At 37.7% G+C, this 15,267-nt stretch overlaps 2 protein-coding genes across 2 annotated transcripts in view; one reads left to right on the plus strand and one right to left on the minus strand.

Moving 5' to 3' along the window:
- The window catches only part of col4a1 (collagen, type IV, alpha 1), a 58,616-nt gene extending 56,855 nt beyond the window's left edge, over positions 1-1,761 (minus strand). Inside the window, exon 1 of the mRNA XM_073845828.1 lies at positions 1,544-1,761. Within this exon, the coding sequence (XP_073701929.1) occupies positions 1,544-1,612 (69 nt within the window). The 5' untranslated portion in view covers positions 1,613-1,761. The remainder of the gene's footprint in view (positions 1-1,543) is intronic.
- Positions 1,762-1,863: 102 nt separating this feature from the next.
- The window catches only part of col4a2 (collagen, type IV, alpha 2), a 96,610-nt gene continuing 83,206 nt past the window's right edge, over positions 1,864-15,267 (plus strand). The window contains exons 1-3 of the mRNA XM_073845001.1: positions 1,864-2,015; positions 2,450-2,561; positions 2,646-2,697. Coding sequence (XP_073701102.1) covers positions 2,521-2,561; positions 2,646-2,697 — 93 coding nt within the window. The 5' untranslated portion in view covers positions 1,864-2,015; positions 2,450-2,520. The remainder of the gene's footprint in view (positions 2,016-2,449; positions 2,562-2,645; positions 2,698-15,267) is intronic.

Genomic DNA, 15,267 nt, shown 5'->3' on the forward strand with positions numbered 1-15,267 from the left:
ACATACCAGATTAAATCAAACTAGTTTGGATTGCTTGTAGTAATGTGATAATCCATCAACAAATTTCACTGAAATAGACATGTTGTGGTATTTTGGGGCATATAACTTATATTAAGAGTTATTAATCGTACAGACATACTCCTGCAAACATCTGCAGTATCAATGCCAGTTTATTCATCCAACAGATTTCATTCAGAAATTCCACAAAATCACCAGATGTAATGGCTTTGTGAACTGTCAATCTCATCTCTGTCACAATAAATCATCCTGCAAGGTCTTATCACCCGTACACCTGTCACTTCCTGGATCCTCGCTCTGCACGTGCTTCACGCCGGAGCTCCATCCATAGCCACTCCCCCACTAAAAACACATGTCCAGTATAGCTGTCTCAGATTAACGCATCTACATCCTCATGCATCTACATGCAGGAGAAACCCTTGGGTAAAAGTGTTCTGGATTTCTCAGAAGAGTGAAAAACAAACAGAAAACTAAGTCCAGATGGTTAAAAATGACTTTACAAAAGTCTATGTTAACCATAGCAGTGTGCACACAAGTGTACAGCACTCTGAAAGATGAAGCCAAGTTTGGCGTGTTTCCGCTGTTTCCCACAGTCTAGCCAAAGAAAAAGGTAGACTCATACAAGCATAGCTTCCAAAGTAAGACAGGGTCTCACTGTGACAGCACTGAGGCGAGACAGAGTGACACATTTTGCTTGTTTTTTATAGTACAAGTGAAATACCTTGAAAATGTTTCATTTCATGTTTTACGTAAGTGTCACAAACAGATCAAATGCAAGTGATACTGGTGTGACATTAATGTCTTATTGAATATTTATATTATTCTATTGTGTTCTACTGCACAATGCATATTGCTTTTTAATCTATCTATCTATCTATCTATCTATCTATCTATCTATCTATCTATCTATCTATCTATCTATCTATCTAATCACATTTTATTTGTTTGCCATTATTTTATCTCAATCATTCCAATAAAGTACTTTGAAATTGAACTAAGAGGGTGGGGTGAGGGTGAAGGAGTAATACAACCCTCAGATGAGACCAAGAGGAGTGGCAAATGTAAACTGAAGAAAAGCCACAGAAGAAATCCACTTCATGACAATACATCAAGATACTAAAGCAACATAAGTGAGATTCGAAACCTATATCAAAGAGCTGAAGTAATAATACAACCAAAGCACCAAAACAGTGCATGAATCTACTGATCTGTCAAAACAATTGCCGTGCTATAAATTGCATGAATATACATAATGCATTTTATATACTGTTCAATCTTTTAGTCTTGAGCTATCATTCTGTTTACATCTAAGAAGTGTTTTGCTAAAGGGTTTGTTGTTTCTACAGTTTTGTTGTTAAAAACACTTTAACTTTGTAAAATCTAAAGTGGAACTTGAGCGCAAGCAAGCCGCGCACAAGTTTTACGCACTTCTCTGTGCGCACGACTTGAGACAAAGTATAACGGAACGACATTACTAATAAAACACATGTAACTTAACATAACTTCGTTTTTTAGTTGGACTTACCTTGGCTGTACTCTTGTCTATGCTCAAAGCGATTGTGAGAAGAAAAACGGTGACACATGGAAGCCGCATCTTCACACCTATGTGAATATAATGTCCAAAAGGACACGCTGCTGACGGATTCTTCTCCGTTTCAAGCGATTCTTGCCTATCTTCTTCCCGAGCTTGAACTATACGTTTGTCTGCATCTTTGCTCGAAACGTTATGTGGCTGTTGTTGAAAGTAATGTCTTGTAGAAGAGCCCACCACACCCCCTGTCAGAACCACGACCACCCATCAATACGCACCAACACAGCCCTGTTTAGAACAACTATCAGTCGCATTTCAACATTGTTAGGAGAAGTTTAAGTCTCGGAGATCAGTATTTCCCTTAAAACAGGTTTGGCAAGGTGGATTTTAGGTGAGACAACTAACTTTACCAGAGCGCGGACGCATCGGGATTGAGCGCTTGGGACTGGGGCGTGCGAGATCCGAGGTAAACTTCTGCTGTCACTTCACGGACAAGCGGTAGCATACGATTATATATATATATACAAAGTTTAAATGTGTGCTATTGTTACTAAAAGCGTTTAAATTGATAGTAAAATCTTTGTTTGATTTGGCACATTATTAAATGGTAATGCTGTGTTTTTTTGGAACATGATAGCTAGTTTTTTAGCTAGTCTGAGAGCTTAACGACTAGTTAGTATGTTTGCTGTTAGTCCGTCATTATCTTTAGTCTAATGACATGTTGGACCAGATAGAAGATAGTTAGCATGTTCCAAAACACAACTGCAGGCTTAAGCTGGATCTATTAGCAAGAAACATGAGATGTACAAGGATAACAGTACATATTATGCTTTAAATATTAACTAAGGATCAGTGAGACTTAATTTGTAACTTTTCAGATCAAAAATCTGTAACTTTCAGATAATTGAGTATGCAGTAACAGGACACTGGAATTGGGCAGAAGGAGAGATTTCATTTGTTTTCAAGCTCACATGGAGGGTGAGAACCATCTACAGCACTGGAACACATTAAGGTAAAATCTGTTGTTTCTTTGAGTTGTAGAAGCATGTGTTTTCCCTTTGCACACATATGAATTAACTCTTTTGTCATATTGCAGGTGTTTTCTGTTGTGCCTTGCAGTCCTTATCCTTACGACTGAGGTCAATGCAGTAAGTGTGCTTTTAATTTTACTATATCAGGTGGAGAAGATTGAGTGCAGGTTGTGGTGTCGTATTTGAGGCTCATTTTGAACTGAGCCCTTCAGATGAGTGGGAGTGTCCTTGTTTGTGTTACAAGTTCCTCATGTGCAGTTCGCAAATGTTTTCCATTTACAGATCTTTTTCATTAAAAAATACTTTTAAAATAATTTATTTTAAAACCACATTTCATTTCTTCCATTGTTTTAGAGGCTGAAATGTAACCGTTTCACAGTCCCACATCAATTAGGTATGGTTGTTAGTGGTCATAACCAACTAGTATACCACAGTGAGAGATTATACACTGACCTTAAGTTAATGAGGAAAATGTGTTTGTCTGTGAGTGGTTATTTTTTAATGCTCACAAACTGACACTTAATGCTAAAGTATGTGTGTATACACATCTGCTTATTTTTACTTTTTTTGCCAGTGATTCATCTTAACGCTCCCAGCAGGCACACAACATCATACAATGTTGATATTTGTGTCTAATGTCAACATTGAAGAGTTAGTTCACCCAAAAATAAAAAAGCCCATTATTTACTCATCCTCCAGGCATCGTAGGTGTATATGACGTTCTTTTTTCAGACAAATGCAATCTGAGGTATATTAAAATGGATCCTGGCACTTTCAAGATTTAGAATTGCATAGGCGGGTGTTTCTCTTCAACAGTCCAAAACAAGTCCAACAAAGTGCATCAATTCATAATACAAAAAAGTGTTTCAAACGGCTCTGCAGGTGGGGGTGAATAAAAGGCATCCTGTAGCCAATCGATGTGTTTGTGTAAGAAAAATATCTATATTTAAAACATAATAATCACTTTATTCTTGCTTGGAACTTTAGTCTAGCCTGAAAGCCACTCCAGGCGAATGATGTATTATATTGGCGTTGTGCATGCGCCGCTCAGAAGCGACGAACATGGACGTGCAGTGGAGAAACCAAACCAAAACAACAGTCACAAATTAGAAGTACAAAACGAGGATTTGTAAAGAAAAATGGAGGAGGATTTTGATATAAGCCAAATGGGAACTGGTTTTCCTTTGCTAAAGTAAGGAAACTTTGCTTCCTTTGGTTCTGTAAACAAACGTTGGTTTCTGCAAGACTCACCGGTAGAGATCGACCGATATGGGTTTTTCTTTAGCCGATGCCGATGTTTAGAGGTCAGGGTCAGCCGACATGTGCTGCCGATTTTTTTGCCCGATTTTTAGGGCCGATATCTTGAAGTTCTTCCCTTTATTTGCATGCTAAAATGTCACACTAATAATAAGTGGATGCACATCATTTCTAAACTTAACATCATGAACAATGAACACAATGAACCATCTTTCGGATCTTGATTTTGTGCACTGCACAGTATTATTATAAAAGATTTAACCAAAGTTAACCAAACAAATCGAACTGACCAAGTATTAAATATATAAAACAGATAATATAAAAACTGTTAATCATTTACATAAAAGTTTGAGAGCTGAGATTAATGTTAAACTTTAATGTTTTAAATATAACATTTTGAATACAGAAATTTTAAATGATTTATATAACTGAGAGGACCTGCCAGCAGATGGCGGCAAGACACTGATTTAATTACTGAATCATATCATTCATTTGATTCGTTCGAGCAGCTGATTCATTCCTGAATAAAGCAAATGACTGTCTTTATGAACAGGAAATTGAATCATTTCACTAGATTCGTTTAAAAACGCACGTTCATTCTGAAACTAAACACCGCTGTTTAAATAGAGATGCACAGCGGCTCAGTTGTGACTTGTTTCAGAACACTTTTGACGACAAAAGAGAGGAAAATCTTACTTTTGGCGACGAAATAAAGCAAAATCAGGCAATAGTGAAATCTGCCTGCCACCCACCAGCACCTATATTTTTTTCTCTGATTTAGCAAACCGCACACGATCTTCCTATTACTATTATTTTAATTCTTAGTTTTGCATGATGATATGATGAATGGATGGTTCATTTTAACAGCTGATCTCACATCGCTGCACACTTATATAGGCTTAATCACTCGTGCTTTTAAGTCAAATCCATGCTGAAAAAATAACGTTTACTGACATCTGGACGTGACCATATATGTATAAACTCGCAGTATCTGAGGTGACAGAGAGGACGGTTCAGGAGCAGGCGCATCAGGTGCAATCATCAAAATATATTTAAGAGGAAGCTGGCGCCACGGTCCTGACCACATAACCCAGGTTCAACTTTTAGAAAATGTAGTTAATATTTACATCATTATTGATTTATCTCATCCACGCGCGACCCACCCACAAGTAATTAGAATGCATTTTTTTTTGCATTGTTTGTGAGAGCCGCCACCTTCTCCACCCCACGCACAGAGTGAAATTCTCCGACTCGGATACAGGAAAAATAAAACAGAACTTATAACACTGGAGCTAATATGTTAGCAAGCAAGCTGCTGATCGTTTTCGACTAACTGTACAGTCCTTAAAGGAACACTCCACTTTTTTTGGAAATGGGCTCATTCTCCAACTCCCCCCGAGTTAATAAGTTGATTTTTACCGTTTTGAAATCCATTCAGCCGTTCTCCTGTTCTGGCGATATCACTTTTAGCATAGCTTAGCATAGATCATTGAATCCTATTAGACCAATAGCATCATGTTCAAAAATGACCAACGAGTTTCGATATTTGTTGTATTTAAAACTTGACTCTTCTGTAGTTATATCGTGTACTAAGACCGGTGGAAATGCAAAGCTGCGAGTTTCTAGGCTGATAAGATTAGGAACTACACTCCCATTCCGGCGTAATAGTCAAGGAAGTTTGCTGCCGTAATATGGCCAAAGCAGGTGGAGTATTATCAGAAATTAGTTCCCAGCTAGTTTAGCATTTGCACATGTGCTGCGTGGTATTACTGCTCCTGCTTCGGCCATATTACGGCAGCAAACTTCCTTGACTATTACGCCGAAATGGGAGTGTAGCCTAGAAAATTGAAGCTTTGCATTTCCACCGGTCTTAGTACACGATATAACTACAGAAGAGTCAAGTTTTAAATAGGACAAATATCGAAACTCGTTGGTCATTTTTGAACGTGATGCTATTGGTCTAATAGGATTCAATAATATATGCTAAGCTATGCTAAAAGTGATATCGCCAGAACGGCTGAATGGATTTCAAAACGGTAAAACTCAACTTATTAACTCGGGGGGAGTTGGAGAATGAGCCTATTTCCAAAAAAAGTGGAGTGTTCCTTTAAACTTAACTGCAAGCAAACCTTTAACCAGCCGTAGCGTTATGCCAGTTCCCAACGGTTCTATGATTTTCTTTCACTAAGTGAAACCAACACTTCCTAGTTTACTAGTAATATATAGTAAATATATGGCCATAGGACAGAATTTAAGCCTTACATTTATCTCTCAGAACTGTTATTGAATCTTACAAAAGTTTTGGCTTGGGGTCCTTCACACCAATAACACGGGGCTGCCCGCAGACGTCCCTGACTTTAAATCGGCGCTACTAAACACAGATATCGGCCGATGCCGATATATTAAGAAAATCGCAAATACCTGCCCGATATGTCGGCCAAACAATATATCGGTCGACCTCTACTCACCGGTGCATGTGCTATGTCGACATCCTACATAATTCACCCGAAACACCCAGAATAATAACCCAGAATAATTCACCCTACATTATTCACCCCCTGGAGCTGTGTGAGGCACTTTTTATTATGGATGGATGCACTTTATTGGACTTGTTTTGGACTGTTGAAGAGAAACACCTGCCCATGCCATTATAAAGCTTGGAAGTGCCAGGACGATTTTTAATATAACTCTGATTGCATTTGTCTGAAAGAAGGACATCATGTACACCTAGGATGCCTGGAGGGTGAGTAAATAATGGGCTAATTTTTATTTTTGGGTGAACTAAACCTTTAATTTGATGTCCAATAGCAACGTAAACTGTTGATATTTTCGGTAAAGCCAATTTTTATTCTCAACCAAAATGCAATGTCTGTCCAACGTCAACCTGACGTTATATTGGCGTCCAGTGCCTGCTGGGCTGGTGTGTTAATTTGGAAAACTATTAGTTTAAGATGAATAATACTACTTGGGGTGAACTGTTTATTAACTGGATTCCTAGTTCCTAGAATCTCTGTAAGTTAAATATTGAAAAGCAACTTTCCAAGAAGACATGGTTGTTAATGTAATGTCCATAGTATGCTTATTTTGATTAGTTTAATATTATGTTTTCCAAATATTTGCATATGAAGCTGTGGTTAAATGAACATTGTGTCAGATCTTTACTTCCATATTGTGATGTTAATCTATAATGGTTTATTGAAAAAGAAAACCTGTAGGATGGGACTTTATGCAATTAGGTGTTATTGATTAGATGTTGAGATGTGGGCATTGGCTTCAAAATGAAGGCAGATGAATGCAGGCTTGCAGGGTTTAAAGAAATAGTTCACCCAGAAATCAAAATTTGCTGAGAATGTACTCACCCTAAGGCAATCCAAGATTTAGATGAGTTTTTTTTTTCTTTTTCCAATTTGGAGAAATTTAGCTTTACATCACTTGCTCACCCATGGATCCTCTTCAGTGAATGGGCGCCTTCAGAATGAGACTCTAAACAGCTGATAAAAGCATCACAATAATCCAAAAATAATCCACACAACTCCAGTTCATCAATTAACATATTATGAAGTGAAAATATGCACGTTTTTGTTTATATATAATATTGATAATATTGCCAGTGAAAAAAAAATCATATTGAATTAGAATCAGGAGAGAAATATGCACAGATCAAGCACCATTTACAAAGAAAAGCAATTCTAGACAATATATCTCGGTGGACTTTTTTACTTGACGAAACATATTTTGGCCAGAAATGACAGTTCAAAAGTTAAAATGCCTTAATAAAGGATTTCTACCTTACAAACACACAGCTCTTCACTTTATAAGATGTTAACTAATGGACTAGAGTTCATTCTCTGATTTGGCCGTACAGATTATAGGTTATTCAATAGGTTAGGTTATATTATGTTTTGTACAGATGGGCAGTGGACAGAATTGTAGCTTTACCATTAGACAGCAGTCTCCACATGTGTTATGATGAGTGTGTGAACTCCTCTTACAGTCGGAGGGATGATTTCAACATGAGAACACCTTTATTTTCCTGAGCCACATGCTGATATGTGTTTCTGGCAACCACCCATCACCAGCAGCAAACACAGCTAGTTCAAAAGGGCTGATAGTTTGCCAGCCGCCTGTAAAAGCTCCTTCAGCTCTAACTTCATTCTTTTAGCTGTAGATCTAGCTGTGGTATGCACCTTGGCACCTTGTTATTTGAAGAAGAAGACATTGCATACTGTATAAGGTGATTTTATAATAATATTTGGACTATCTTGTAATTCCACTGACTTAGTTTAAAAGACAAGTATACAGTCATTCAGTCATTCTTATAATAATCTACCAGTCCATTCCAAGGTTATCTACTGATACAAATATTCATTTATATGGCAGTTTGCATGTAAATAGATCTTGAGGAAGTCTGTGAAAGGTTTTCACAAGTAAGTTCATAAAATTATATTTCCAAACTATTTTCAGATGCTTTTGTTCATTAAATTAGGCAACACTTAAGTGTTTATATGGTATATAATTTGAAATATAGACAAATACAGTTTATGTATATCTTTAGTTCAACAATTCTCAAAAATACAGCATGTGTTTTGCCCAGGATCCTGTGAAGTGTTATTGCCAGGAGCTCTCTCTACAACAGGTTATTAATATCATATGCAAGTTTTTTTTTCAGTGTTAAACAGATTTCACTGAATAGAAGAAGAAGAAGCCTCCTTGTTTAAAGCCTTATCAGATTTTGTGGCTCCTTGATCAAAAACTTGTGACAGCAGTAGGCTGAGGCTGTGCATTATACTGGTACAAGGAGAGTAGTGATTTCAGGTTTCAGGCCAAGCTATTTTTAGTCAGGCAATGATCCGACCTGCAGGGTATGGTCATTGTAGGTGACCTCACTTGGGCAGCAAAGACTATATGGTGCCTGATTGAGAAAGTTTTGCACTTTTTGGAAGTTTTCCAATAGTTTGAATTCAATCTAATATGGTCATACCCATAAACACATTGAGTATCTGACTTTAAGCCATTTGGAATTCAAGGCCAAATGCACAATTATCCAAAATTGAGCTAAATTGTGTTTGAGAGCTGGATATTATTATTTACATGTGTAACAGAGCTCTGCTATTATAAGATGTGTGCAGGTCAAACATGTGCAGATACAAATAGAACCAATTGCACATGTATGTGCATTTAGCTGTGTAATTATGCACTTCATCTTACAAACGCATATAATTCCAGATATTGCTTGATGCATTGATTCTTTTGAAAAGGATTTAAGCTATTTTACAGCATTCAAACCCCTTAAGTATTGTATTCAGCAGTTATTTGACTCTTTAGGTCTGATGGGAATGCTTTAAGAATAGCTGTTTGGAAAGGGATGGAAAAGTTTGATTGTCAGGAAGTTCAAAATGGTAATTTGAAGCACATTTTGTTTGCTGTGCATGTGGGAAGATTTCACGATATTATCTTCATCCCTTGAGGTCGATTACTGGCTCTTGTTGTTGGACCTATGTTTCGAAAGGAAGTCAAAGAAAGTGAAATAGGTGCGTAAAAATGTCCCAGGTGCTACAGTGATAAACTAGTTCATTATTTTAACAATAATTGCATTCGAAATATTGTATTTATGCACTGTCCTCTGTTGGAAATTCCTTCGACCATATAAGGTAAGAGGAAACGGTCACAGGGTGGTTCCTGAGGTTGTGCACGAGGATAAGAGTGCACGTGAAACAAGTGTGTGCACTTTATACCGGTTTGAATGGGTGGACCAGCACCGCACAAAAGATGTCTGTTGGTGATAAGGACAGGAAAAACGCTGCTACATCGCCTGCCAAAATAATCGGCTTGGTCAAAAAAGCAGAACAATTGGGGGAAAATCTATTGTGTTCGATTAGAGGGATCGAGGCAGGATGTAAAATTGCTCAGAGGAGAAGACCTACGCTGGGGAGCTCTTAGCCCGAGCGACACTACAAGTAGGGCTGCAAGTAGCACAGCCTTTGACATATTTGGGATGTGTTGGTTTTGTAACGGATGTACATTCTTTAGATCTACATAGTGTATGCATCTGTGTGCGTATGTTGTTGGCTGTATGTTGGCCCACATTGAAGGGGTAGTTCCCACAAATGAGTTGTAGTGGCTCCACCCATGTCCTGTGTCAAATAGCGACCCTCTTGACCTCAGGCTGGTATGGCGTTTGTGTCTCGTGTGAACTTTTCCCAAAGCTGGGGAGGAGCAGCACGTACAAAACAGTAAAAATATCCCAAAGGAAAAAACAAAACAAAAAAACAATGGTTTAATCTTTTATATGTATATATATATATATATATATATATATATAAGTCAGAAGGCCTGATGGAATTAGTAGATTAACAGTGTCCTAGCCAGATGTGGCAAATCAATGTAAATCTTAGTTTCTGTCGCAACCAACATAAACGAGTGACATTTTGTGGACATTAGAATATGTGTTGTGAAAGGTGCTTTAAAACATGCTGGGTTATTCTATATGTTGACGTCATTTCAGCTGAAACAGGAAGACAGGACGGGACATATCCTATCCCCTTTTTTTAAATAGCCAATAGCATTTTGTTTATATCACAGCTTGGGCCAGAGCCATTGAGCTCAGTAAAGCTGCATTTGACAGCATATGTCAGCTACAATCTCATCCATATCGCTATAAAATAAAGCAATAATCCCCAAGAAGCCATGGATTACAGTGAATTAATAACAGCTAAGGGGCATTATTAGGCACGACGTGAAGCAGAGTTATAAAACGGTTATTTCATATACATAGTAAGGTTTCACAAAATAAAACATAGCAAAAAAAGTGTAATGATATAAATAAAAACAGTATTGTTCCACCAAACAATGTAGTTCCTCAGAAGCAGTTGTGGTTCCAACAAATTGATTGCCGAGCAACACACAAACGTAAACAAATGTGTAGGTTTGTATTGTAATTTACAACAGCTTAGAACGCTGCTCAACCAATCAGAATCAAGGACCGGAACTACCCGTTTACACATATTTTACATAGAATTCACATGGATTTGTGTCTCTGGACCGGAGCAGACTGCATGCGAGCTCCAGCGGTTTGTGTGACACAGGGCAAAATCAGAGTTCTTTCACCCCAATGGAACTCGTATTTACACTGAATTTAGTCTGAATCGTTCCCTATCCCCTATATAGTGCACTACATGCCATTCACCGTACAGAAAATACTAATATTGTGAACAAGTGACAGATTTCAGCCATAGCTTCAGCGTCTATTTATAGTGTAGGGGGCGGGACGCTACGGATTCTAGAGAGCATTTGTTTGGACAGAAAGTTTGATGAGAAGCTGAAGTGCAGGGTGATGTCATCAAAATCGTTGATCCATGTTAATAAAGGTTGGAGACTATTTGTTTTCAATGCTCATATCTTGCAAATTGTTCTGAAACACACTAGCTTACAGATAACTTTAACGTTAACATACTCATACTAAAAGCCAAAAAACTTCAATTTTGATTTCATGGGGACTTTAAGTAAAATTATTTTAAAGTATGTAGGCCCGGTTTCCCAGACAGGGCTTAGACTAAGCCAGTATTAGACCATAGTTCAATTAGGACATTTAAGTAATTTTTATAAACATGCTTAGAAAAAAACATTACTGGTGTGCATCTTGAGACAAAACAAAGGCACTGATATATTTTAAAATCAATCAGTGCAATTTTATTTCAGTTGAAACAACTCAGACTTACATTTTAGTCTAGGACTAGGCTTAAGCCTTGTCTGCGAAACCGGGCCATTATGTCTGTAATAAATACAAACAAACAAATAAATATTCTTTTACAAACTACCAGGGAAAGTGTGAAAAACTGACATTTTGGCTTTCATGGATCACAAATGATTAACTAAAGTAGCCAAATTTAGGATTTAGGAGAAAAGGTCCACAGAAATTCATTCTGCACAAAAGTGCAGCTGTCTTAAGAATTTGAAGATTATTTTTATTACCACTTTATCGTTTCCGGCTTATTGTCGTCCCCCTGTTTATCAGGATTGTGACTCGGGTTTCGTGATCTCTGGTTGCAACATTATGACATTGCCTGGAAACTAGTGTGTTGAAACAACTGACTGGTGTGCTTTTCCAACACTGGATGATTAATTCCCTCATTGAGCTTAAGTATTTACATTCCACATCATCCTCTTTGCTTGTGGTTTTTCTGTGCATGTGTGCCCATCCAGAATGCTTAAACATCTCAAGAGAAAAAAGTAAAACATCCTTGTTTTGGTGTAATGCTATGAGCATGTCACGTTTGAGCAGAGAATGTGTTCTTTTGACAAAGTAAATGTTCCTGCCTGAGTGACTCAGTGTTTCTACAGCACTTGCCTGTGGTATAGAGTACTTCCAAGTAAACACTATGGTACTGTGAAATGTAATTAAGTAGAGCTACTGAGAATGAAGCAATAAGGCACTAATGGCCATGTGTTACAGTGATTTTTCCATAAGTAAGGGGTATTGGATGACTTGGTATGACGCAGAGGGCTTCAAACCTGTTAACTTGGTGGCCTGTTTGTTGCATACAATGGAAGCAAATATACTTGCAACAGTAGCAGTTCATTAGCCTAAATTCACTGTTTGGGAATGCTCTTAAACTGAATATTTTCATATTGACATTCTCATTTTATTCATAATCACAATTCACAATCATTTTATATTTAATATTTTAGTATTTAATGGTTTACCATTTCTGCACTAATGGGTGTCTGTTAATGGTGTGTATATTCTCCTAATGGCATTAGTTAACTTAACTTAGCTCTAAGGAAAATTCATGGTTCACATGATCAGATGCTGGTTCGACACAGGTGGCATTTCATGGATCCAAGTTTGCCACATGCCACACATTGTACTCATAAAAACAATAGTTTCTTGGAAAGAATGCGAAGTAACTGTTGCCGACTGCTCTTCCTGACCCATTGTGTCCACTTGCACTGAAAAATCCCCTCATTACTGCTCCAAATATAAAAGTTGTTTAAAAAAAAGGACTCATTTGTAGGGTTCACAGTTATGACACTTATGTTGTATTCTAGAGATAACCACAGTTTATCAGGCCTCATTTTCATCCCTTTGATTATTCAATCTACGCCAGACTTTATCTACACCGTAGATCACGGTGAAAAGAGATGCGGGCCGCTCTGGAACATGGCACACTCATTCCTCTGCGAAGTGTCTGTCTGTGGATGCTCTTGTTGTTCGGTCCTACAGTAGCTCTCTGTGACTTTTTGACTTTGAGTCTTTTGAACTTGAATTCCTTTTAGTGTTTGTCCTCCTCACGCATGTCCTTTCTTTCTTTTTATGTTCACTATAATTTGTTTATAATTGTTGCCCCGAGGCTCTATAGACAGACCCCATGTAGAGGATAAAACTGGCTTCTGTTTTTTATTTTTTTATTTTAGGAAGTTTAAAGGGAGAGTATATCCATAAATCATTCAAAAGTTTGGGGATGGGAAGAATTTTTTTATGTTTATAATTAAAAAGTCATAGATAATGTATACAGTGCCTTTGCAAAAGTATTCATACCTATTTTTGTTTTATGTTGCAGCCTTATGTTAAACTACTTTAAATTACTTTTTTTTTTACATCAATCTACACTCCATACCTTACAATGACAAAACACAAAACAGATTTGTGATAACTTTACAAATTCATTTATAATAATAAAGTATTCATACCCTTAAAGGAGTAGTTCACTTTCAGAACAAAAATTTACAGATAATGTACTCACCCCCTTGTCAACTAAGATGTTCATGTCTTTTTTTCTTCAGTCGTAAAGAAATTATGTTTTTTGAGGAAAACATTTCAGGATTTCTCTCTATATAATGGATTTCTATGGTGCCCCTGAGTTTGAACTTCCAAAATGCAGCTTCAAAGGGCTCTAAATGATCAGAGCTGAGGAAAGAAGGGTCTTACCTAGCAAAACAATTGGTTATTTTCTAAAAAACAAAATACAATTTATATACTTTTTACATTTCGTTTCACTAAATAAGAACCTTCTTTCTTGGCTAGGATCATTTAGAGCCTTTTGAAGCTGCATTTAAACTGCATTTTGGAAGTTCAAACTCAGGGGCACCATAGAAGTCCATTCTGAAATGTTTTCCTCTAAAACCATAATTTCTTTACGACTGAAGAATCAAAGACATGAACATCTAGGATCACAAGGGGGTGAGGATGTTATCTGTAAATTTTTGTTCTGAAAGTGAACTACTCCTTTAACTCAGTACTAAGTAAGCACCTTTATAGCTTTAAGTCCTTTTGGGTATGATGCGATAAGTTTTGTGCATCTGCATTTGGCAATTATCTGTCATTCTTCTCCTCGCCTTTTCAACTCTCAAGCTCTGTCAGCTTGGATGGGGGCTAACAGATATTTTCAGATGGTTTCTCCAGAAATGCTTGATTGGGTTCAAGCCCAGGCTGTGGCTGGGCCACTCCAGGACATTCACAGAATTGTCTATAAGCCACTCTTGCTGAGGTTCTGAATGCTCAGAACAAGGTTTTCAAGGCTATCTCTATATTTGGCTGTGTTTGCTTTCCTTCTACTCTGACGAGTCCCTCAGTTCCTACCACTGACAAACAACCCCACAGCATGAGGCTGCTACCACCACACTTTGGGCAGTGTCTGGTTTCCTTCATGATGCTTGGAATTGAGGTTCATCAGACCAGATAATCTTGTTTCTCACAATCTGGAAGTTCTTTAGGTGCTTTGTTGCAAATTCCAAGTGGGTCTTCACTGAGGAGAGAGGATTGAGTCAAGCCACAACAGCTTAAAGGTCAGATTGGTGGTGTGTTGCAGTGATGTTTGTGCTTCTGTAAATTTCTCCAATCTGCATATATGATCACTGAGCTCAACTAGAGTAAACATCAGCTTCTTAGTCACCACTCTAACCAAGCCCCTACTCCATCAACTGCCCAGTTTGGCCAGGACACCAGCTCTAGGAAGAGTCCTAGTTGTTTCAAACTTCTTCTTTTATGAATAATGGAGACTACATGCTTCTGTGAACCTTCAATGCAGCAGAATTTTTTCTGTGCCTTGACGCAATCCTGTCTCTGAGCGCCACAGGCAGTTCTTTTGACCTTTGGTTTTTGCTCTCATATGTATTTTCAGCTGTTAGACCTTTTATTGAGAGGTGTGTGCCATTCCACATCATACTCATTAAAATGAATTTGCCACTTGAAGTGTAGTAACATCCCAGTAACTGTCCCAGATAAGGGTATGAATACTTATGCAATGGAATAATTACAGTTTTTTTTATTTTTAATACATTTGCAAAGATGTTAAAAACGTCCCGGTTTACGTATGTAACCCAGGTTCCCTGAGGGAATGAGAGCTGCGTCAGAAACGCTCTGGGGAACGCCATTGGCGAACCACGCTCTGAATATTGCATGTAACCAATCTGAAGGATGCGTGACGTCAC

Source organism: Garra rufa, chromosome 8 (genome assembly GCF_049309525.1).
Source record: "Garra rufa chromosome 8, GarRuf1.0, whole genome shotgun sequence".
Classification (NCBI taxonomy): domain Eukaryota; kingdom Metazoa; phylum Chordata; class Actinopteri; order Cypriniformes; family Cyprinidae; genus Garra; species Garra rufa.